The sequence below is a fragment of the Acinonyx jubatus genome, chromosome D4 (assembly GCF_027475565.1).
Source record: "Acinonyx jubatus isolate Ajub_Pintada_27869175 chromosome D4, VMU_Ajub_asm_v1.0, whole genome shotgun sequence".
Lineage (NCBI taxonomy): Eukaryota > Metazoa > Chordata > Mammalia > Carnivora > Felidae > Acinonyx > Acinonyx jubatus.
Genome location: NC_069391.1, coordinates 80,535,905 through 80,562,426, shown reverse-complemented (window position 1 = coordinate 80,562,426; position 26,522 = coordinate 80,535,905). Strand labels below are relative to the sequence as shown.

The 26,522-nt window shown below is 40.6% G+C and overlaps 1 protein-coding gene across 8 annotated transcripts in view; it reads left to right on the top strand.

The window, feature by feature from the left end:
- MAMDC2 (MAM domain containing 2) overlaps window positions 1–26,522 on the top strand; it is a 401,951-nt gene that overhangs the window by 360,325 nt on the left and 15,104 nt on the right. For 7 of the 8 annotated variants that reach the window (XM_027041065.2, XM_053205285.1, XM_027041067.2 and 4 more), the window contains 2 exons: window positions 7,700–7,793; window positions 10,657–10,809. In XM_027041065.2, coding sequence (XP_026896866.1) covers window positions 7,700–7,793; window positions 10,657–10,809 — 247 coding nt within the window. The remainder of the gene's footprint in view (window positions 1–7,699; window positions 7,794–10,656; window positions 10,810–26,522) is intronic. The other variant, XM_053205286.1, reaches the window with a different exon arrangement.

The window sequence follows — 26,522 nt, the reverse complement described above, 5'->3', positions numbered from 1 at the left end:
GAGGTTGTGACCAGAGCTGAAGTCAGACTTTCAACCGACTGAGCCAACCAGGTGCCCCTATCCATGAATACCTTTTAACATAACAATTCTACTTCTAGGGAGTTATCTTTAGGGAATAGTCATGGTTATGCACAAAGATTTAGGTATTGATCACAGCATTGTTTGTCATGTTGAGAAATTAGAAACGGCCCAGTTATCCATCAGTAGGGGTTGGTCAAATAACTTGTGGCCAGGCTACAAAGGGCTTAGTAAGATTTAAGCCACAGCCCTTCACCAGATCAAGGATCTACACTTTCCCTTGGGAATCCGTGAAAATAAGGCCAATAACTGTCTCTCTGTCTCAGACACAAATGAAGCAAAGTCAGTATTCCTATTCAGGTGTTAGCAGGGCACCGCTAAGGTATCTGCTGTCCTCTCCTGACCCCAGGAGAAGTTTATGAAGGTCAAGACAAAGACCTAGATTCTTCCTTGTTTGCTGTTTGTTGATTGCACTCTGCTTGTCTTCCGGTATAATTGGCATTTTTACATCTCCATCCAAGTGAGCTACGATAGCTCCATAGTGTAATGTCCATCCTTGAACATGACAATTAAATTGGCCATTACATTTCATTACATGGGTTAGGGAAGTGCCTAGCTGAGGGTCCTCTCTAAGGGAGGTGGGCCAGAGATAAACCAGAATTGCTTTTTTTCAGCCCAACCTGCCTGCTGACAAGAGCATGCAAACAGCAGGAAGGCATTCACACTTATTTTCCTTCAGTGACAATGAGTGACTTAGGGGATAAGTGTATATAATAACACTGTCCTTTTTATTAGGGTGTAAATTAGACTCTGAAGCACTAAAACTCATTTTTGGGTGGGAGGTGTGGTTGTGGGGAGTTGAGAACATTCTTCCCTATGGGCCTAAGTAGACATAGGGTCATCAGCTAAGGGCAAGAAGAGTGTCACTGCAGTGAAAGTAGACAGGAGAGGTTACTGGCTGGTTCCACGTTCGCTAGGTTTTGTTGTTTTTTTTTTTTTAGTTTATTATTATTATTATTATATTTTTTTTGAGAGAGAGAGGAAACAAGGGAGGGAGAGAGAGAGAGGGAGAGAGAGAATCCCAAGCAGGCTCCACACTGTCCATGCAGAGCCTGATACGATGTGGGGCTTGAACCCACAGACCATGAGATCATGACCTCAGTGGAAATCAAGAGTTGGATGCTTAACCGATTGAGCCACCCATGCACCCCTACATTCACCAGTTTTTAAATGTAGCCAATGATCCCTGTAAGATTCAGGTTCTGGTGCCAGCTCACCAAAACCTCCTTATAAACAGACATAAGGCAACATGACAGGAAGCTGGTTGTAAACAGAGGTTCAAGACACGTTTGGTCCACTGCTATTAACTGAGGAGGTTAAAAATCATGCCTTTCATAATCCTGTTGTTTTTAATTGAGGTATAATAGACATAATAACTTTATATTCGTTTTAGGTATACGACATAATGATTCTAGAATCATACTTTTAAATGCCTAAAGCAAAAAAAGGAGAAAATAGGCTGATTGGTACAATGAAATATGCTCTGTTGGAGATTTGGCGTAAGATATTTCATGTCTGGGTCTGTAACTGGCTGTCGTGCAATCCTCAGTTTTTATCACAGGGTCTCTGGGCCTTCCCTGATTCTAACACATGACTGATTCTGAGGTCTCTCCTGGAGTGTCTCTTCTCTTTACAGTGACCAAAAGATCCAAAACTAATGCAGACTTCTGAAATCAATGAGCTGAGAGGTCTGAATATTTACCACCAACATAGCAGTGAGAAAATTCCACAGTTTATCCACAGGTCTAACACAGTGTGCCCTCCACCCCAGGATGGGAGCCTCCTAAGAGGAGAGGGACTCGCGCAGGGAGAAGCTGGAAGCTGCTTAATCTTTGCTGCTCGTCGAAGCCAAAAGTTGAATTAAAACAGATGGGTCTTTTAGGAAAAAGAAGTGTTGGTCAGCTAAAGACTTGTTTAAAAACACATGGTCATTCTGCCTTTTGTGGGATCTGAAGACCAAATATAGTATCTGCAGGAAGCATGCTGTTACAATTTAGCAACTATTTCCCAAAACATGGCTGGGATTCTAAAAACGCTAGTCCCAAACCCGTTCTTCTAGAGGAAGCTCCATTCAGCCTGTCTTTAGGGATTCGTGAAAATTCCACCCCTTTAGCCAAGTGTCTTAATACCAAAGTTTTTGTTTTCTTTTGCTTTATGTTTTTTTTTTAATTTTTATTTTTAGAATTCTATGGCAGCTTATTGTCAAACAGTTGAACGAATACAATTGCGTTATGTAGAACATCCTGCAGTTGCGTCAGTAGCATCTTAATGAAGGGCTCTGGAACTTCGCGGACTGGATTATAGTAATTTTATGAATAATTATTCTACCAACTCTGTAGTCACCATACCCAAATTTATCTGCACAAAGGATTTCAAAGGATTTTAACCTCATCAGAAGAAAAGTTAAATTTAACTCAGAGTCAAACCCTCTGGTAAATTGTCGAGGTCCACCACTTGGAACAGGAACCCAGCTAGGTTCATTTTGTGAACATGGGTAATTTATGGTATTGTTGGCATAGGGTTGAAATATTTCTATGCGAAGATAGAAGGCTTTTTCTGGAAACTGTCATTCACATACTTATTATAGGCCCAACTGGGGCTCTTCAATGAGTAAAGTAGGTGGTGGGTTAAGCCAGAAACGTGGCCAACTATGCCTATTGAGCAGGCCATGGAGACAGGCTACTTTAAAAGACAGTGAAAAACCAGTTAATTCAGCCATTGTTTACCTGTTTCATACAAATGATCCTTCTTAACTGCACAAGAAAAGTGTGTAGTTATATATTCCCCAGCTCTCAGGGAAGCTTGGTTCCCCCGCCCTCCCTCCGCAAGATCCTCTTCATTGTGTTGGGTAGCCTTTAAATTATGACACCTCATAAAGTGGAAAATCAGTAACCCTAATTCTTTTAAAAATTTAACCTGATTTGGTTTGGGAAAGTAAGTTCCCGACATACTAACTTATCTACTTTTTCTTTCCTGGGTGTTTTAACTAGGGACTTTTATGGACTTTTATAGGCCTGGGGATCGTCTAGCTCCAGCCTTGTGGCTGGATTCCCATACAGACCCTCTCTCTACCCTCCTCCCCCCAAAAATAACTTTAGAAGACAATTATAGTTCCATACTATGAGGAAAGTTTTCTCACTTTTTATGATCTGCTGCCTGCCATTATGTTGTTATGAGGGAATAGACCATTCCTTTTGGAAAGGGAGAAAAATGTAAACAAAGAGAAGAATCAATGGCCCTTTGACAATTTCAAGTTTTCTGAAACAGGAAATTGGAACAGTAGAGCCCTGATCATCTCAGGGATGATTATTCAGCTTGAGTGTTTGTCCATGTCTCTTGTTTTTAGGCTCCTTTGCCTTTTGTTTTTCAGATTTGAGGATATTTCATTGTGTATTAGAACCACCACCTGGTGACATACAGAGGAAGAGAAAACTAACTCCATCTAGTCTGCTTTTAAAACATCAACAACTGTCCTATTTTGATTGGGTAGAATAAAGTGAGGTTCTATCATCCACGCAGTAGTTTTCCATCACCCCCCAGTGGTTTGCAGCCAGAAGTAATTTTGCCCCCCAAGGGACATTTGTCAATGTCTCGATATATTTTTGATTGTCACGACTAGAGGGTGATATTGGAATCTAATGGATAGACATCAGGTTTGCTGCTTAACGTCCCCTGCAACAAACAATGATCCATAATAATATTAAAATATCAAAATATCAGGAGTGCCAAGACAGGAACACCTGCTATAGATAATTGACCATGTGCACTGTCCCTTTTTAGTACGATAAAAACTAAGTTAAGTAATACTGTTGATCATTACTTGACTATATTTAAAATTATCTGTTTGCAGATACATTTATATAGCTCACCGGTCACTTCCTATCTGTGTTTCCAAAGTTCGTCTAGGTAGGGTTTCTCAATAATGAATATTCTCTATCAAAATAAAAACTGTGAAGTATCACCAGTACCTAAGGACACAACCTTTAACACAGTGAAAAATGGAGTTTACACAAATCTCATTTGCCCCTGACTTTCAAGAGATTTGCATAAAATCAGGAGTACCTGCCTAAGGGATATGTTATTTTACTTTGTCCATCTCAAATAGATAGTAGTATATTCAAGTTGCCTAGGAACTTGGACTTTTTTCTAGTCTATAGGAATATTCCACTGGCTTTGAAATACTGCCTAAAATGAAATAAACACTCTTTTTAAAAAGATCTAAAAATAAATAAGAGATTAATCCCCTCAAGAATTTAGAGCAAGACCAGTTCCCTTCTTGTCACATTTTTAGCTGGACCTCGGGACCGAGTTCTGAAGAAAGATGTTTGGCTTTCCCTTTTCCCTGAGTCAACCACAGACCCCGTCACTAGGTTGCCTGGTCGACCAGCTACCCTAAAGTAACCTTTCCACTTCAAGTAGCCCTCAAAATGTAAGATGGTGGGACAAGAATAGGAGCTGACATTATCAGCATTATTCATAGCACAGTGGAAAAATCTTGTGTGTTCCACCAAACAAGCCGATCTTGTCAGGTTTCTTTTGTGTGTTGGAATGCTGATAGGCAAGTGCCAAACAGATCTGAGGTTGGAGGCCATAGTTTGAACCTAGTTCATAGCGGAGTGACCATGGATCTTTTATAAGACAGAACAACATGTGGTCTGGCTAGTATTCTAAGTGTGGAAAGAGTTCTAAGATAGGAACAACCTAGTGGCCTCCTGATGCCCGGAACATCTTTAGCATTTCACTCAACCCACTGTTGGCAGTTCACATATTTTTTGCAATCCTCAAAAAGAGCCAGGAAGTTCTACCACTGGAATTTATGCAATGAGGAAATGTTATATATCTGCTGCGTCCAATTCACTTGACCGCTAGCCATACGTAACTATTGAGCCCTTGAAATGTGTCCAGTGTGCCTGAAGAAATGAACTTTTGATTTTTACTTAATTTTAATTTAGATAGCCACATGTCCTCGTGACTGCTGTAATAAACATTGCCAATGTAGGAAATAATAACTCATTCCACATCTCAATTATAGATGCCCTGATTCCTTTTTTCTTTTTTTTGTCTCAATTATAAATACAACAAAATTAAAGAATGCTTAGAAAATAAGGGAAAATTTGGTTCAATACTCATAATTTCATGAGCCTAACATAAAAGTAAATTTTCAAGGTTTTTTTTTTCCGTGTACTTCCAGCTGTAATTTATCTTATTTTAATTTTAATTTTATCTACGATAACCAGCTTTTTTTCACTTAACACTATGAGAGAAATAGACTTTCACACTACTAATATCCACAAGCTATCAGAGTTAATGTTTGCCTATTTCTTAGATTATGGTACCATAGTTTATTCATTTCCTGTACAATATTTTTAGATTTTGGGTTGTTTCATTGCTTTTGCTTGCTGGCTTACTTGCCTGCTGGTTTGGTTTTATGGTCATTATCAAATTTCGCTATAGCGAACACTTGAAAGCATGTTACTATTTCTCCTTTTTAGAGTACAATTACCTGCTAAATGCTTGAGTCTTACTTAGGTAATGGTTCACAGGGCTAATCATTCCACCACCCCAGATTCATTGTGGAAAAAGTCCTTTTCCGCTATTCTGGTGGAAAATGGACTTTAAAACTGCCAAAAAGAAGGAAAGCCAGGACTTTTCTCTCTGCAGCACAATTTATTCAGTAAATTAGGAGACAGATTACTATTCTTTCCCCTATAACAATAAACATTACTGATAAAATGTAACTGCATTCAGGGCAGATGACATAGACCTTTGCTTTGCAAATGAGGACTATGTTCCCCGGCAAAAATCCTGCAGGTAGAAAACCCTGCCAATAATCTCTAGAATCTATAAAGGTGAAAAAATGAACAGAGATAAAACAAAAACAAAAACACCGCCCTTCATCTTGTCCCTTGTAAACATATATATATTTATATATATACACAAAATATATATATTATATATATAGCATATATATTATGTATATATATTTTATATATAGTATATATATATTTTATATATAGTATATATATCTTATACATATAATATATACAGTATATGTTTTATATATAATATATAGTATATATATACTATGTATATACTATGTATATTATTATACATAAAATATATATATGTGTGTATATATATGTATATATATATATATACACACATATAGAGAGAGACAGAGTTACACATTGTTGTAGCTCTAAACTATCCTTTTTATAATTTAAAGCTGTCTGAATACAGTCCGAGTAAACTTTTATACATATTATAATTAGTAATTATTCTGAAGATACTGGCTTTAAGGCGTTTTGCATTTTGCATACTTGTAAACTGTTACATCATTTTAAAATGTCTTTCTGGGGCACGTGGGTGGCTCAGTCGGTTAAGCGTCTGACTTTGGCTCAGGTCATGATCTCACGGTCCGTGAGTTCGAGCCCCACGCCGGGCTCTGTGCTGGCAGCTCAGAACCTGGAGCCTGCTTCAAATTCTGTGTCTCCCTCTCTCTCTGACCCTCCCCCGTTCATGCTCTGTCTCTCTCTGTCTCAAAAATAAATAAACATTTAAAAAAAATTTTTTTTAATGTCTTTCTGAATAGATTTTGTATTCTAATGGCTCTGATCACCAAAGAGCACAGAGAGCCTGCTGATAACACAGATAAGTTGAAGACATAACATAATATCAGGATCTAAAAAAAAAATCAAGTGCTCTCATTATTCCTAATTTGAGATTTGGTTTCTGTTACATCTCTCTTTGTCTTTGTTTGAGTTAATATTTGTATTTGAGGGATTGCACATGCACTGAATGACTTTATGCTCAGTGTACATTAGGTTAGGCATGCGAAGCAGCTTTGTAAACCGCAAAGTACAGTGAGAATCTAATATAAGTGAGAAGTACTCTTTGCTCATCCTGTGTATGAAAAGATTTTAAAATTGGTCTAATGAAAAAGAAATGCAAAACTTCTCTCCCGCTCTCTCTTTCTCTGACACAATGAATTCAATAATTGATGGTATGGACCTGTTTTTCTTTCACATAGAAGACTTAAAATGTTTGGCCTGATAAAATAACTGCATTTAGGGCTTTTATTAGTGATACCATCTAGGGACATTTATCTTTTCTTTGGAAATGGAACATAAGTCTCCAGATGGCAAATCACTGGGACTTTGTTCACAATATGAATGAAGCGCATTGCCGGAAATTCATTTCCAAAAAATCAATACTGTTTGCCCTGGAAATGTGTGTAAAAATGCTTGGAATACCATCAGCTCTGTATGCACTTTGTGGATTATCTGGGGAAAATATTTAAAACCTGACAGGTTTTCCTCTGCCATCAGTTAACCTCTTGCTTTCTTCTTTCAATTCTCTAAAGAATGTGAACTCATTTCGGCATTAATAGACACAACATATCATTATGAGCTTGACTCTACTTAAAAAAAGAATAGAAGTAATTTCAGGGTCACGCATAAATGCTTAGCTGTTACTCATGCCCCCGTGACCCGTAGTTCACGTGGACAATGAAGAGGGGTCTGTAGTTTGCTTGTGCATGCTTTGGGCTAAGTAAGTCCTAGGTTGTAAGAATTTCCAATGCAGTTAGTGGAATTCATAGTTTTATTTTTCTGAATTGCAGGTGGTTTTCATGAGCCTATGCAAAAGTTTTTGGGACTGTGGACTGGTAGCCCTGGATGACATTACGGTACAGTTGGGAAGCTGCTCATCTCCAGGTAAGATGGTCACAATTGCAAGCTCCCTTTGTCTTCCAGGCCTATGCATGGCACATCCCGTTTCTCTAAGTATATGCCAAATACGTTTAATCTGTGCTAGAGATGCCTGGGTGGCTCAGTTGGTTAAGCATCCAATTTCTGCTCAGGTCATGATCTCATGGTTCATGGATTCAAGCCCCACATCGGGTTCTGTGCTGACAGCTTAGAGCCTGGAGCCTGCTTTAGATTCTGTCTCCCTTGCTCTTTGCCCCTCCCCCACTCACGCTCTGTCTCTCTCACTGTCTCTCAAAAATAAATAAACATTTAAAAAAATATTTTTTAATCTGTGCTAGCCTATTTTTTTGCTTTTCTTGCCAGAAGTGTGCCCCTCTCCAGATGTGTGTGGTAAGTTTGGAACTTAAAAATGATGATTTGTTTGCAGTGTGTGACTTTGTACATGTGACTTGACGTCTGTATCCTCATCTATGAGAGAGGTAGTAATAGTAATACCTACCTGAATAGTGGGAATGATATACGTAGATTCCCTAGCAGAGGACCTGGCACAAAACAATGCATTAAAAATAAATGCCTTCTAGTCTAGTTATTATTATTTTTAATTATGTCTTACATGAATGCAGATTTTCAAACAATGTTGATGAAATTGTTATTATACAGATACTATACTAAACATGTAATTTTTAAATGATAATAAAATAAATATTTTCCAAGTGAATTAGCTGACAGTGGAACAGTGGACCAGGCATTGAGGATAGGGACAAAATAAAGATGGCAGCTATGTGTTGGACTCAATGTCTAACAAGAAAATGGCGCATACCTCAACCCAGATCATTGGTCTGTGTCTCCTAATTACCACTGCATCCTAAACCTTAGGGTATCTATGTCTTTAACAAAGAGGCAAACTGTGGTATCATTCTGGCCCTGGAGAATAATCTCCTCATTTATTTACTTTTTTATTCTGTCTTTTTTTTTTTTTATGAAATTTATGGTCAAATTGGTTTCCACACAACACCCAGTGCTCATCCCAACAGGTGCCCTCCTCAATACCCATCACCCACCCCCCCGTCCCTCCCACCCCCCATAAACCCTCAGTTTGTTCTCAGTTTTTAGGAGTCTCTTGTGTTTTGGCTCCCTCCCTCTCTAACCATTTTTTTTCCTTCCCCTCCCCCACGGTCTTCTGTTAAGTTTCTCAGGATCCACATAGGAGTGAAAACATATGGAATCTGTCCTCTGCATGACTTATTTCACTTAGCATAACACTCTCCAGTTCCATCCACGTGGCTACAAAAGGCCATATTTCATTCTTTCTCATTGCCACGTAGTATTCCATTGTGTATATAAACCACAATTTCTTTATCCATTCGTCTCTAAAGAAGACATCCAGATGGCCAACAGGCACATGAAAAGATGCTCAACATCGCTCCTCATCAGGGAAATACAAATCAAAACCACACTCAGATATCACCTCATGCCAGTCAGAGTGGCTAAAATGAACAAAACAGGAGACTATAGATGCTGGAGAGGATGTGGAGAAACAGGAACCCTCTTGCACTGTTGCTGGGAATGCAAACTGGTGCAGCCGCTCTGGAAAACAGTGTGGAGGTTCCTCAAAAAATTAAAAATAGACTTTTTTAGTCTCTTGATTTGCAAGGCGCTGCAAGGACAACACAAAGAAAAACAAGATAAAAATCTCTACACTTGAGGCATAGAAAAGGGACTGAGGCTTCATCAGCTTGTACTATATGTCAAATAAAATGAAGTAAAATAATTATTATGCAAGAGATGTAAAAAATGGGCTGTTTATTAGAGAAATCTGCTAAGAATCTGGATGCGGGAAGGTACAGCCAAGTTCAGACAAAGAAGTCCCCAGTTAAGTGGGAGGTGACACCATTCTAATAATAAGAATAATCATGAAACTTATTGAAGACAGTGTCCAAAGACATAAATATTTGTTTTTGGAAATGGAAAATAAGGCTCCAGGTGACAAAACACCAAGCCCTAATATTCATTTAGCTAACATTTCCTGAGAACTTCATGTTCTAAATACTTCACATACATCATCTCCTTTAAAACTCACAATCCCAGAAGGTAGACAAGAATATTGAAGACAAAAGAATTAAGTCACGTGCTCCACACAAGTTAAACTGTGCCTCCAAAAGCACACTTAGCTTTCACACATTCTCCACCTCGTCCAAAGCAACTACTGAGTTGTTCTAAGGATTCCCTTCACTCAGCCAGGATTTCTGAAGAAAGCTCCAACATGAGACAATTTATTGTTTTCCATATTTCCATAAAGGCAGTTTGCCTCCAATTTTCAGTGCTTTGTAAGCTTATTCTGACAAGTAAATTCATCAGTCAGAGGAAGTTTCTATCTCAAAGTATCCCAATACTTTTGAATCTAGATTTAAAAAAAAAAATTTTTTTATGCTTATTTAGTTTTGAGAGAGAGAGAGGGACAGAGCTCGAATGGAGGAGAGGAGACACAGAATCCAAAGCAGGCTCCAGGCTCTGAGCTGTCAGCACAGAGCCCGATGCAGGGCTCGAACCAATGAACCATGAGATCATGACCTGAGTTGAAGCTGGACACCCAACCGACACCCACCCAGGTGCCCCTAAATCTAGATTTCTGATTGTTCTCTGTCCCTGTGGCAGGACCCATGGTAGAGTCCAGGCTCTAGCTAGAGGCAAGAGCTTGGCATAGGAGGGTTGCCAGTTGGAGGCCGGTGGTGGGGGTGGGGGGGGTGCTGCCTCTCCATAAGCACAGGCATATGGCCAGGTGACATTCACACATGCAGCATGGGGAGCCGTGGAATGCATATTCATTGAAAGTGCCTCAGTAATAATAACACCTGCTGTTTCCTCACAGAGGGGCTTCCACCTCCACCTGGAGAGTGTACTTTCGAACAAGATGAATGTGCCTTTACCCAGGAGAGAAGAAACCGGAGCAGCTGGCACAGGAGGAGGGGAGAAACCCCCACCTCCTACACAGGACCAAAGGGAGATCACACTACTGGGGTAGGTGAGTTATGCCACATGGTGCTGTTTCCTAAGGAAACCTGAAATAGCATTGTGGGGGTCATTCACTGCATTTTGAAAGGTGCAAATTTATGTCTCGTGTCTAGAATGAACTACACACGTGATTCTCCGCCCATGGGATAGATCATTAAATATGTGCATTTAAAAATGTTCTTTCCGTTTATGCCTTGCTTATGTATCTTGCTGCAAAGAGGATGGAAATGGGCTTATTACAAAGATTTGCACATAAAAATAATTTAATGAGGAGTAGGTTTAAAAATAAAGGAGAGAGGGACAGTGTGAAGGAAGAAAAAATAGTGATCTAAACTGGAGCCAGGACTGAGGCCCTGTATGAGAAAGGTGCTGGCAGACGAGACTCTAGGAATCGGCCTCTACACTTTGCAGTGACTGAAACACAGATGCAAAACATGATTCACCGTGTCCTTGGGATAAAAAGAGGTGAAGCGATCCACCAGGGGGTGTGGGTGTTTTCTGTAGCAAATATATGAAGTCCGATAAAACAGACTGACGTTGACCTACTTGTCATCACCATGTGCAGCGATTGTAAACAATGTCAGTGATAAAATAGACTGTGCAGAATAGACCTTTCTCACTGACACTCTTGATGTCACTTGGTGTGTCCATTGGATGCAAGCACTCTCTCTGGTGCAGAGAAGCAGAACTAGCCCGGACAGGAAGCTCGAGGAGATGTTTCCTCAAGGGTCCTAACAGAGAAGCCATTATGATAGTACATACAAGGGTGAGTGGCATAGTGCTATTTCTTACAGCCTACCTCAAGAGAAGTCTACGGATAACACCACAGAGCAACCTACACCATAACTTGTTTGTTGACTTGGCTAAACTTGGTAGGGAGCAATCAGGAATAGTTTTATTTTCTCTTTGGAGCGCTTTCTTCAAACAAATCCTAAAACATTCTCCGTTCCCCATCCGTTGGCAGAGCCCATAGCTTCCCAGTCCTGTTAAGGTGTTAGACTGGTCACCTAGTTATGTATGTTTAAAAGTCAATTGAATCATCTCTCTTTCCCTCAGCTTGGGCCTCACTAACTCATAGTTTGGAGATCAGAAAAGGGAAGAAGGTTCTTTTGTTTTCTCTGTTCTACTTCCTCATCCGCCCCTCACTTCATGATCCTTAATCAGGGTAAGTGGAAGAGAGATTGAAAGAAGAGCACTTGTTCAAATAGTTGGTGCTATTTCAGACTCTTTCTTGGCTATTGAATGTCCTCTATTATGACACATATCAAATACTGGCTTTTTGGGGAACTGCATCTTACCATTTCTGACAGTGTGCTCTCTGGCTTATCTCCCGTGACCACCTCTTCTTCTCATAGCGCTTGCTCTCCACGGTATAACCCACAGAGATTTTCTGCTTGGGTTCCACCTGGCAGTTGGTGCTTGGGTCTTTCCAGAAGCCCTTGGTTCCAGCCACCTTCCCAGTCAGTGTCCATGTAGCCTTAGGTACTGATGCACTCTTGCCTGACTAAGAAGATGTGCAGCTTGATCCTACCACTGACTTTTCTTTTGTTCCTACTGCGTTACCCTGTTCTGGGACAGCGTTTCTTCCAGAAGGCATAGCGTTGCAGAGATTCAGCATTGGTCCAAAGGTAGGACAGAATCCCACTTCCAGCACTGAGTAGAAGACTCTAAGGGGGCTCTAAGAGTACACACAGCTGTGTCTGGAAGACAGGGAAGTTAAGATAATTGAAAGACTTGTATATGTGAATACTGTCTTGGTTGGGCATAATTTATTGCCCTTTGTAATAGACAAAATCCATTTAGGGCTAGCTTTAGGAACAACTTGATGCAGACTGTGTGATCAGGAGCCAGTTTCTCTCTCCAGCCACCTCCCTGATCTGGTTTTCCTCAATTGGCTGCAATCTTCGACTCTCATCTCATGGTAGCAGGACAGTGGTAGCAACTGCAGGTCTTTCAACACTAAATCGAATGGAAAGAGATAACTCAAACAAAAATACAAAAAGTCAGTCTCATTGGCTCTGATCAACAATGTCTTGAGGGCAAGTTACTGCCAGCCTTGTTTTTGAATCCCCAGAGGGCTTAATCTTGTACCCTGTATGCTGTAGATGCTCAAAAAATGTTGCTGGAATGAATTAATCAATCTATAAGCCCTCACTGATGCATATAAACAACTAGCCATTTATTTAGTAAAATCCCTAGAAAACAGGATAGTAGGGATATATCTTTTTATTACAAGAGGAGTAGAGAAAGGTCAAGAACGAATCAGCTTGAATTCAAGTCCATTGTAATCACAATGTATTTATGTGCATTTTTCTTGGGTGGGAGGAAGGTTGATAGCTTTTCTTCCATTTCTCAGAAACATCAAAAGGGTAGTGTTAACAGATCTGAGAAGAGATACTCTCAAAGAGACCTATGCTGTGGTGGACTGCCATAGAGGAATTTTCTGGGTAACAGGCCATGGCATGGAAGAGAGGACAAAGTAAAAATAGTAAGCAGTGGAGGGACAGCGTCTCTGAAAAGCAAGAGGAGGGTCACCAGGCCCCAGGACGTACAACAGACCCATGAACAGAGTCAACCCACTCACTAGGTATGAAACTGTGAGAAAGTTATGGAAAATCTCTAAGTTTCATTTGTGTCATCTTAAAAATGAGAATAATTATAGCTACTTACCTATTTACCTGCTTCATTGGCTGGTTGAGTTTAAACCATTGAGAGTTTTGGGACCAGACTGCTGCTGCTAGGGTTCAAATCTCAGTTCTACCCTTGAACTTCTCTAAATCTCAATTCCTTATCTGTATGTGGAATAATTAATACCTACCTCATAGGATTATGTATGTATCATTTATGTATGAGACAACATTTAAAATGTGCTTAGGATATGACCTGGTATATAATAAATGCTTAATTAATGCTGTTAATTCATTTGTTCCTTCACTCAACAAATACTCATTGAGTGTCTGTTATGTGCCAAGTTCAGCTTAGGTACTTGGAAACACAGATGAACAAAACAGGCAAAGCAATCATTTGCCCTCATGGGCCTTCTTTTCTAGTAGGCAGGGGACAGACAACAAAGACTATACTTAGCCATAAATGATATAGTATGTTAAAAGGCAATAAATTGCTTGAGAAGGTAATCTGGAAAGAGCTGAGGTCCCTATCCTCATAGGTACTGGGAAGAAGTGTTCCAAGTAGAGGGAGCAGCCAGTGCAAAGCCCCTTGAGTGGAAGCAGGTTCAGTGTGTCCCAGGAATAGCAAGGAGACTGGTTTTGCTAACCAGAGTGAGCAGGGGAATGAGTACTAGGAAATGAGATCAGAAAAATAATGGTAGGCCAGGCCCTAGAGGACCTTGTCATTAATCAGAAGGACTTTGGGGGTGCCTGGCTGACTCATTCAGTAGAATGTGCAACTGTTTTGTTGTTGTTGTTTTGTTTTGTTTGTTGTTTGTTTTTGTTTTTGTTTTGAGCCTGCAACTCTTGAACTCAGGGTCATGAGTTTCACCCCTGTGTTGGGCATAGAGATTTCTTAAAAAAAAATAAAAATTAAAAAAAATTAAAAAAAAAATATATATATACATATATATATATACACATATATGTATATATATACATATATATATACATATATGTATATATATATATATTTGTTGTTGTTGTTGTTTTAAAGAATGACTTTGGATTTTACTTTACCTGAAATGGGAGGACCCTGGAAGATGTTGAGCTTAGGAAGGAGATGATCTGACCTGGCTTTGTTAGGATCACTGTGGCTGCTCTGTTGAGAAAAGACTACAAAGAGAAATGGGGCAAGAGTGAAATCAGAGAGCCCCATCAGGATAAGGCGAGGCATCCAGAAGACAGTATATGGTAAAGTGAGGGTGGATTTACCAATGATAGTGGATTGGACTAGGGTAGTAGCATGGAGGTGGTAAGAAGTGGTGAAATTCTGGATATATTTTGAAAGTAGAGCCAACAGAATCTCTTGATAGGTTAACTACGGGTGTCAGAGAAAGAGAGAAATCAAGAATGATTTCAACGATTTGACCTGAGCAGCTGGACAATGGACTTGTCAACAACTAAATAGAAAAGATAGAGTGGATAGGTTTGTCGGGAAGATAAGGGAGATCGGGAGCCCAGTTTTAAATATGTCAGAATTGAGATTCTTGATAGATATTCAAGGGGAGGTGTCGAGTGGGCAGTCGGAAGTTCAGGAAAGATGACTGCTCTGGAAGCTGTTGGTATGGACGATATTTAAAACCATGTGACTGGGAGAGAGCGCTAAGGGAGTAGGAGCAGAACCAAAAGTGGACCAAGGGATAAGCTTCTGGAGCATTCCAAAGTTCAATGGTCTGAGGAGGAAGAACCAGCAAAGGAGACTGAGAATAGCCAGTAACCCTGATGTCATTGTATGGAAGCCACTCTCACGGGGCTATGAGAAATAGGGGCTCAGAAAGATGTCCCTGCCTTGCTTTCCTCTTCTCCATGAACTCTCCTTCCTTGGCTTTTTTATCACTCGTGGCAGTGGCTCTTAATGCTACCTCCATCACTCCCATGCCAGCCTAGTCATAGGTACCTAATCCTTTTATGTGTGTATCAATTTTATCTTCCCAACTGGACTATAAATAACTCGAGGGACGGGTATTTGGACTCAGTATGAGCTTGCTAGTGCTGCCTTCCTAAAAATACCACAAATACTGCTGGGCAGCTTCAACAACAGAAATTGATTTTCTCATAGTTCTGAGGGGCTAGACGTCCAAGCTCAAGGTGTTGACAGGGTTGGTTTCACTCTGAGGCTCTCCTGCTTAGCTGGCAGAGGCCCTCCTTACCGCTGTGTGCTCACGGTTGTCTGCCCTTGGCCTGTGGTGTCTTCTCCTTATCTCTTCTTATCAGGACACCAGTTATAGGATTAGGACACACCCTAACAGCCCCATTTAATTTAATTACTTCTTTAAAAGTATCTGCAAATACAGTCACATTCCAAGATACTGGGACACCTACAATTCAGCCCATAACAGAGTCCCTCCCCAGCGTTAGTGCTAAACAGGGAAGGAGCTGGGTGAGCCCTTCCTACATAAAGTGGCCCTTGTCCTGCCCTTCACATCTTTCTGCTAAAATAACCTAAACTTGTTTGTACCACATTCTACCCCTTCCCCCATACACAAAATCTGTGAAAACCTAGCAAAAGCACATTCAGTACTCAATTACTCATAATTTGGCTCCTTTATCTACATTTTTCCTGACTTATAGGGGCACATGTTAGTTAACTTGGTGTGGCTTTGTATAATGAAAATGTTATGGCGGTGTTTGCTTTGTCTCTCTGAAACTTTGACGGATGTTTCAGCTGGTTGGATGTTTCTGCAAAGATTGTAATGCAAAAACCTCTTAATGTGTTCAGTATTCACTCCCAGCAAATGCTTTATGCATTAAATGAAATTCTCTGGTGCACAATCAAGAGAATTCTGATTTTTTTTTCAGCAGATTGCTTCTAGGGTCTGCCTTCTTCTCCATTCTTGCTTGTTTCAAAACAAATTTTTAAAAGGTTCTCAAGGCACCTTTCCATTTTCTAACTAAAGAAAGTCTTTTACAGGTTATATCTCTTTATGCCTCTCTACAATAATGCAGATGAGGCAGCAAATTTTGCTGTGGTCACCTACATATATAGCATCGGATGGAAGGTATTTTGGTTCTGTTCTTAAAATTACTGTAACAATTGTTTCACTCAGGAAATAATGTTAGCTAGTGATCATTTATGGAACATTTGCCATGTGCAGGCACTTTACTGAGAGCTTTACATCTTGCCTTAGTCAGTATGAGCTGGTCTAACAAAAATACCACAGACTGGATGGCTTACACAACAAACATTTATTTCTCTCGGTCTGGAGTCTGGAAAGTCCAACATCAAGGTGCCAACAGATTCCGTGTCTGGTAAGAGACTGCTTCCTGGTTCATAGACAGCCATCTTCTTATTGTGTCCCCACATGGCCGAAGGGGCAAAGGAGCTCTCTGGGTTTTCATTTAAAAGGGTACTAATCCCATTGTTGAGGGTTCACCCCTCGTGACCTAATCAGCTCCTAAGGGCCCTACCTCCTAATACCATTCACATTGGGGGTTAGGATTTCAACACATAAGTTTCGGGGGGACATGAACATTCATTCCATAAACACATCCTTACCACAACCCGTAAAGTTAGAGGAAGTGCCTGTTTTTCACATGAGAAAACCAAGGCTCAGAAAAGTTAAGTGTTTTTCCAGAGTCACACAGCACTAACAAGTAGAGTGGGGACAGAGTCTCAGGAATGGCAGGCTCTAATGGCCATATTCTGTCTACTCTGTCTCACCAGAGTTTCCCTGCCTACAGGATACTAAGAGACCACAAATGACCAGGAACAGCTGTGACAGCTTATATGTGAAAGGCACAATACTTCATGTAGCAGCATAATCTCACCCCCAAAACCCTTCACCCAAAGAGGGGTATCTTCTTTTGGAAAGGGTATATTCAAGCTGATGGTATTTTGAGACATCTATAGAAATGCATCTAGCAGAAAGTAAATTCTTTTCTGAGCTATTTTAATGTCAGTGAACCAGTGTTGTAAATTTAACTCCCTGGCTGCAGCCTGCACACCTATCGTGTATCCTAAGCCTGTTATGCCCAGAATTCGTGATCCCCAAAGACCACTAGGGAGCCGAGTCCGATGCAAAAGCAAAAGAGCCTTTATTCGAGCTAGCTCGAGCTCAATCCCCTACCTGCACCGACACAGCGACACAGCGGTGAGATACTGGGGAGAGAGAGCGAGTTTCAAAAGGACAAAGGTTTTATTGGGGCCTAGGGGCAGTTGGTGAGGTAATGGCTGTGGCCTCAGCCGATTGGCTGGGGAAGGGTCCGAGTCCTGTTAGGCAGGTGGGGGGGGGGGGAGTTACTCAAGGGGAGGAGGTGTGGTCAAGGTGAAGGACACAGAACAAGATGGAGTCGGCCGGTGTAGGCCCACCCTTTCAAGCCCTGAAAGAGTGGCTTCTTTCTCTAGCCTCCAATGGCTTGAGCCATATGTGGGAGGATATATTGGCTCTCAGATCACATTATGACAAGCATCACCCCTTCAAAAATGAAAGCATGAACCAATAAAGGCCCCATTAAAACATTTGTTTATTTGTTAAAGCCACCAGTATCACAGGCTACATGTATATAAGATGAAACATCTTAGAACTGGGAGTGGTCATAAATTTATACAGTGCAGCATCCAGATGATCTTCATTTATTCCACTTTTTCTGAGCATCTGCTGTGCCTTGTGCACCAAATAATTGCCCCCAGAATTGTAATAAGTAAAGTAATAAGAGTTAAGTTCTAGAGATGATGGAACCACATGGAGAGAAGCAGCTAGCTCTCCTTGGGAGCATCTTGTTGGATGAGTGAGAGTTCACCAAGAAGAGTGGCAGGGTGAGGTAGCATCCACGTGCAAGGTATGGAACCACTAAGCAGTATGGCAGCTTCAGGGAATTCCTAAATGGTTCTACTTGGCGGGTCTAGAGGACACTGCCAGACAGGATTCCCAAGAAAGTGAAGTCCAAGATACAGGTTTGCATGCAGGTAGTATTTTTTGAGATGTGATCCCAAGAAGCAGAAATGTGGGGCAAAGGCAGCAAAGCAAGGAACCAGGGAAAGCTGATACAAGGATGCATCATGAACTTGACCACTATTGTGTCCAACTGTTGCTTGATCCTATGGGAACTTCTGAGAAGCCATGGAGATTGCCAGAAATATTTTGGAGATTTTGGAGTTTTGCAAAGCAACCCCCTCCCCCACCAGATATCCCAGGACCTACTTTTTATTAACAATTTTGGGTCAGTCTTTTGTTAGCTTCAATTGTTAATATCACCTAAGGCAGTTGTAATGTTAAACAATCATTTAACTGATTGCTTTTGACAAAAGCCCCTGGAGATAAGGCTGTTCATACAAAGTAAGCTCTACCTCAGTCAAATTAAATCGAGAGAAGCCCTGAGAATGGAACTTTTCAGTGAGTTGCCAAATAGGTCAAATAATGATAATTTTCTGGGGACAGGGCTTTAGGGAGCTCCAAACCAGTTCTGCCCCTTGCAGAATGACTGTAGGCTGATGCTTTTTATGGATACTTTAGTTGTAAAGCTCTTGGTTTTCAATTATGTCTCGGAGTAGGAGTAGGAGTAGGAATAGGAGAGATTAAGACCGGATTAGGGCAGGTTAAAAGCTCATCTTTCTTAGCAAGATTGTCATTTTTCTTGAACACTCTTAGATTGCTATATGCCTTTAGTTAATTTCCAGAGTTCTGAAGAAGTTGATTTGACAATTTTTTTCCAGTGTTCTCGTTGCTTTTATAGGGAAACACATTTTCAAGAGGTCCTTACTCTGTATCCCACATGTATGTAGTCCACATCCCTCCTCCAGCCTGTTTCTCTTTAAGAGACTCAAGTTCTTTCATGAACTTCTTCATCTTAATCTATTTCCTGGACATAATATAAATGCTCAAATTATTAAGTTACTAAGCATAGTTATTTTACACCTCTTAAAAGTGATCGTGCTATAGCTGGGTCACCTGTGGCCCTGTTTCTCTTGTCTGTTTTTCCCCCCACTTTGGCCCAGTTTCTTGAAATCTCTGGTGTTTTCACTGAATACTGGACATTGGGAATGAAGAATGATAGAATCCTTGGTGATGAAGTTTTTTTCCTCCAGAGAGGATTCAACCTGTTCTCAAATAGACAACTTGAGACAAGCAGGTCACCTCAGTCCCATCGGAACTGGGCTGACTTGAGCAGGTATTGCTTTGCTAGACCACCCTCTCCATTCTCCCCTACCCCTAGGGTATATTCTCTGAGAGCATGCCCTGGGGGTTTATTAAGGGCCCTCCTCTTCAGTACGTCCTAAACTTTAATTTTTTATCTCTTCAGCTGGTGAGATTGCTGAAAACTTTGTTCTGCATTTGGCTTCTTGGCAAGAGGCCCTTCTTGCCCTCTACTGCTTAAGCGTTCAGCCCAAGCCTCAAGGGAAGATTGCCAAGTGATGGGCTCACTGTTCTGTGCCTCTCTTTTTGCACAGAACTTGGCTCTGAAGCAAGCTCTTACTGCCTTGGCAACCCTGAACTCCAGTTATTATCTTCCCAGTGCAGGGGGTTCCATTGGTTTCTCTGCCTCATTTTAGCTGCTCCCTGGTTAGATTCTAAACTGAATAGGCAAATGCCCCAGTAGGAACAGCAGCGGGAAGAATGTTGAATTCACTTCACTGACCTTCTCCTTTTCCTGGGACCTTGGCACCCTCAAGTCCTTGCTGTTTGGGAAACTCTCTTATGGTTTCAAAACAGGTGTTTTCTAAAATATATAGTTTTTATCCATTGTTTTTCCACTTCTCCTCAGCAGGAGTGTAGGTCTGCTACAAATTGCTCAACCTATCCACAAGAGGATGTCTCTGGCATTTTATTTTTTGGCATCATTTATTTATGAATTATTATTATACTCGAAATTTGAAGGCATTTGCTCTTCTCTTGCACACCAACCAAGCATAGTGTTTTGAATGAAATCTTTGTGTCTCTGGCCTGTTCTACCCAAGGTCTTGCTGTATCTGAGATTATGTTATCATACGGTGTTCTGTTCTTTGATGAGGGGTAGTAGGAGGAGAATATTAAAATTTACATTTATATTGCCTTTGGCTATAAACTGCTTGAGAGACTGTAATTTTCTACTTCTTTCCCTTTATAACTCTCAATCTCGTGTAGTAAATATTGGAGACAACCGACACAGTACTAAAGTAGTCCGAAAATCTTTTATTTAATTATCATGGAAACCGCTTAACAATCACCTCATATTTTTTATTAAAAAGTTATTTTTATAGTAAATGTAATATTGCTTAGATGAATGTCTCTGGAATTTCTCTCCAGAAGAGAATATGGTCTGAAAGAATAAGAAAATTTTAGTTGACTCAACAAATTAATAACAGTTCATAGATTTATAGGATGCTGAAGGTAGATAGGATCTTCTAGATCCTAAGGCAACATAGTCATTTTAAATATTAAAACACTGAAACCCACTCAAGGGAGTTTTAGGTATTATCTGCTTGGATCCTAGGATAGCAACAGCAAACCTGTGTGAGTAGATGTATGATTTAAACAATAATGGAATTACATCCAGAAAGATCTCTTATTGCCTGCTTTGTTGATTTACTGCTATTTTTGCATTTAGTCCTAACAATATTTGCCATGTGTCTTTTGGTAATACAGGCAGTAAAATAATGGAAGTATGTAAAAATGGCAGAACTTTCTGTCCTAGACATTAGTGAAATAATATGTTCAGACTCTGGACCAGCAGCACAGTGTCTTTCTCCTTGATGACTGGAGGGTATTGGTTTGGTGTAGGTGATAACAGAATCCTTTTTGAATGCAGTGCATTCTGGGACTTTCAGAGGATATACCTGTACTTGTAGACTGCATTCTACCTTTTTGCTTCCCATCCTTCCTTAAAGCCTATCAATTTACAGTTGGAAGAACACACACAAGAAGAAAATGGAAAGAGGAAAGGCATACAAAACTGTTTACAGACAACTGGATTAGACGGACAGAAAATATGGGTCCATTAAGTAAGAAGAGAAGCTGACAAAAGGCACAATGTGGACATGCCAGTTTATTGTGTGTTTATTAGACTTAACACTTCATCATACATAGCAAGGGAGCTGTAGTTCCTGACTCACTAACTTGCCATGCAAGTTTTCCACAATCCAGGGTGTAGCGTGGTGTAGTCTAGTGGAAAGTGTTATGCCCAGAATTCGTGATCCCCAAAGACCACTAGGGAGCCGAGTCCGATGTAAAAGCAAAAGAGCCTTTATTCGAGCTAGCTCGAGCTCAATCCCCTACCTGCACCGACGCAGCGGTGAGATACCTGGGAGAGAGAGCGAGTTTCAAAAGGACAAAGGTTTTATTGGGGCCTAGGGGCAGTTGGTGAGGTAATGGCTGTGGCCTCAGCCGATTGGCTGGGGAAGGGTCCGAGTCCTGTTAGGCAGGTGAGTGGGAGGTTACTCAAGGGGAGGAGGCGTGGTCAAGGTGAAGGATGCAGAACAAGATGGAGTTGGCCGGCGGTGTAGGCCCGCCCTTTCAGAAAGACCAATGGATGCACAATGAGCTAGCTCTGCCACTTGCTCCCTGCATAGCCCGGGGCGTGATCACAGGCGTTCTCTGAGCCTCATTTTACCCATATGTGAAATAAAGATAACAAAGGATGTCCCGCTACTCTCTTAGGGTTGCTGTGATGATTAATTGAGATTATATTTGTGAAAAGCCTTGATACTGTATCAGCTCCACTGACATGAATGGTGTTGTTATTTTTTACAATTAGTGAAACTTTTATAAAATGTGCTGTTCTTCTCTGGGAATACTTTCTTGGATTCATTGTTCTGCCTCATCTGTGCTTTTATGAATAGAAAATCATGGCCTGTGGTTACAGATAAAATGACTTAGTAGAAACCGGAATGTTTGGTAGACCTTGAACCAATGTTCTCCAAACTACCACTGGGTAACTTAAGTGGTATGTGGATGAATAGTTTTTAATTTGATACTAATATCCATGTATAACAAAAATATATAACCAGTCCATCAAAGCCATTATTTCACAGATTGATAGTATTTTTTGTTTGTTTTCATCCTAATGTGGCTTCCTATTTGAATAAGAGGATTTATGTAGTAAAAGTGGCATTTGAAGAAGAACGTTAAGTACTGTAGGTATGTGGGCAGACAAAATAAAATCATGAAGTTGGTATTTGTACGACTAAAGTTTGGGAAAATGCCCAGTGTTTAAGTCAGTCACATAGTAGAACAAGTCATTATAGCAGAACAACAACAAAGACAAAAAAACAAAAACAAAAACAAATCCACCGGCCCCACAACTTGACTCCTTAATTAATAAAATAACACAGGCATTTGTGAAAGATGAACCTAGACGTGCATGGAAAAGGGACAGACTCCAGGATTTGTCTTTTCGGACGGAAATGCTTCTTTTTTGCAAGACAATAAAGATAACCTTTAAAGATCGCAGGGTTTTATTGTTTATTGCCGTTTTATTAACATTTATATGATGCCATGCTGTCACAATGCTTCTAAACAATTGCTTTAGTTGCCCTAGAGTTTAGAGGGATTTTGTGGCCCAAAGACAGAGGGATAAGTAAATCAGTAGATAACTATCTAGTTTAGTGAGAAAATGCCTTCACCTGTAACTCCTAGCTTCTGGAGTCTACCAGTGAGTAGATTAAAAGTCCTTCAGGCCCTCCTCCCCACACCTACATTCTAGAAAAGCAACTATTCATCATTTTCTTAACAATTTCCAGAGGGAGAGACACCATCCATTTCTTTTGTGACATTGTTGAATGTTTCAGTAAGTCTTCCATGTTTCTGGTAATTAAGGTAGAAGTCTTCTTCATTTCTAAGAATACTCCCTCTTGTGTGATAGAAATATCAAGAGTGGGGGTGCCTAGGTGGCTCAGTCAGGTAAGCATCTGACTCTTGATTTCAGGTCAGGTCTTGATCTCAGGGTTTTGAGTTTAACATATGCAGGGTATGAAGCCTATTAAAAAAAAAAAAATATCTATCTATCTATCTATCTATCTATCTATCTCCACACACACAATAACACACACACACATATCTCAAGAGTGCATTAAAATACCAAATGATCTGTATTTATAAAGTTATGCTGTCAGACAAAAGAAAATCACAACTATATATTTAATGTGTTATTTATACAGCTAAAATTTACTAGCAGTCGTATTCAAGTCCTTGTCTTTTAAGAATTATAGTAGCTGAGGGGCAGTCAGTTAAGCATCTAATTTCGCTCCGGTCATGATCTCGCAGTTCAAGACTTTGAGCCCTGTGTCGGGCTCTGTGCTGACAGCTCAGAGTCTGGAGCCTGCTTCCGATTCTGTGTCTCCCTCTCTCTGCCCCTCCCCTGCTCACACTCTGTCTCTCTCCCTCTCTCTCTTAAAAAAAAAAAAAAAAAAGAATTGTAGTAGCTGATATCCAGACACGTGAGAATGATACCCAGCTAGTCTGTAACTATCTGAGAAATTAGCTCCAAAATATCAAAATCTCCAATGTCCTTCAATCTTTTTATAATTGATCTTATCACTCTAGTTTCTGATGTTGTCAGGTCCTACTTACACACAGAAAGCTTCTTGGCAAGCTTTTGTTAAAAATTGATAATATTTACATCACACAGAATTTACCACTTTAATCATTTGTAAGTTTATAGTTAAGTGGCAGTAAGTACATTGACACAGCTGTGCTGCCGTCTCCGCCCTCCGTCTCCGGAACTCCTTTCCCCAAACTGAAACTCTATACCCATTAAACAATAACTATCCATTTATGGCAAGCTTTAGAAATCATTTGGAAGGTATTGTAAAACAACAATTTTAGGGAGACACATTTAACTGTTGTTCTGCACAAAGTACTGATGTCTTTTTTTTCCCCGATTGTTAAAAATCCTCGTCAGCTTAATGAATGCAGCTTAGCTGTTCATTCTACGTGGCTCGTACAGGCCACTCGAGCTCGTTCCCAGCCCTGGTGAAAGGGGGCAGACACCAGGAACGAAGGAACAGCTGCCTCACCGTTCCAGATTATGAATCCGGGGTGTATCTCAACACATCACAGTTGCCGCACAAAGAACAGATGGGACCCCGATCTCCCAGTAGACCCACTGGAACCCCGTCTTGAATGTTAAACAAGGACCCACGGAGAGAAAGTGATTTCACTTAATACTCCCTTCCACAGATTGAAATCCTTCATGTGTAGGAACACGTGAGCGGGTCTGAGGTTTCAGCACTGGGGCTTCCTGGCTCCCATCCAGAGCTTTTGTTCCCTGAAACAGACAGCATTTGGAGTTATAATGTGGCTAAGCTTGTCAACACATGGGGCTTTTCTCTGCTTTCCAAACACATGTGAGACAGACTGGCTCTCAATGAAGCTCTGATCTTTTCTGGGGAAAGGAAATGTCTCATGCAAGTCAAAAAAGAAAAACATATTTGGAATCAAGAGGAGTAATTGTGCATCAGAGAGACAGATTCTGATCAGTTGGCAAATATGGTGACATTGTAGTATAGATGTTGATCTAGATTGGTTTACATGGGTATTACATTATGGAATACACGTATATGGGATAGATGTACTTACAATAGAAACCGTATCAAGGATTTTTGGAAAGACCGACGTTACTCAAGAAAAATAGACTGGTGTCAGCGTCCCAGAAAGACACAGGGCATTGTACTTACGTTCCCCTGGATGTTGCGTCTCTCTTCCAAAAGTGAGATGATTACACAGCTCAAAAGCCTGGGAGATTTCCTTTCATACTTTATGGCCCGAAACACAAAGATCTCCGGAACCGGAGACCTGGGGTAATGGTTTCAGCCTAATACCTGAGACCCAGAGGTGCATGAGCTGAAGGCATTTCCAGAGTAATGCTTCACCCCCTGGAGGCTAAGTGGCTAGTGCTTTGTACCCCAAGAAGAAAGAATTTAATTTAATCCTGGAGACAATGAGAGGTTTCCCTCCCTCCAGGACCTCAGACTAATTCTGCTCGGGACTCCTACTGCTATCCGTAGGACAGGCACTGTCATCACTAGAGGGAAGGTGCTTCTTAGGTCATTTCACACTCATGACGGACCGTCGCTTCCTTTCCATCCTGCAAAGATGTCGTGTCTCAGAGCCCAGTGTCCGCTTTCCAGTTTCCCAAGGACAGTGCCCTTCAGAGTAGCCTCCCTCCCCTCCCTCGCTGGGTGGCTCATCTTTCACCGAGGTCCTTCACTTCGGATTCAAATGGGCCTTCTGAGAGCCCAAAGCCAGATACAAAAGGTCCTTTTCTTTGGTTTTCTCATTTTTTTTGGAGGAAATGTTGTTTAGGTGAAACATGTGTTAAGGTAGGATTTCAGGGCACGATGCCATTAATTTATGTCTAGGATAGCATGGGATGCCTTTGTGCTTAGCTAGGTGACAAACCATGGTCATTTTCATGTTTTGGCCTCATTCTTAATGGAATTCAATGAAATACATCCTTCTATTAGGGTGATGTAGATCTGTATTTTGGTTCATCCAGCCTCGCTTAAGTTAGAAGTGCTAAAGAAAAGAATTATAGAAGTTCCTTTCGTTGCTGAAAATGCAAAAACCCCAGTGTTCTTACATAGCAGTTTTCTTGCCAATGAAAAAAATGAAGGTAACAATGTACAAAAATGATCTGTGTGTGTGTGTGTGTGTGTGTGTGTGTGTGTGTGTGTGTGTGTGTGTTTGCTTTAAAAAAAATACATTGGATGACATGGAACTAGTTTGAGAATATTTGCTTTGATATCACTTTAATTTTATCAAGACTTGTATTTGTTTTACTTTTGCCTTGGAGCATCCTGGTCAAGTGCATGTCTTGTTGCCAAGCCCCTCACAAAACTGGACATATAGTTTGGCCTTGGCCCAACTGGTTTGTGGCTTAGAGCTGCTGAAGAAAATGCATTCATTTGTTCATTCATCAAATACTTATTGAGTATATACTATGTTCCATGCACTGCTGTAGGAGCTGGAGGCATAGCAGTGAAGTGAACAGGAAAATGTCTCTGCCTTTGTATGTTCTAGGGAAGGGAGATGGACAAAAAAAAAAAAAAAAAAAAAAGTACAGTATGTTAAGAGGCAATTAAATGCTATGGAAATAATAGAGTGTAGGAAATGAGTACCAGAGGCAGGTTGAAGTTTGA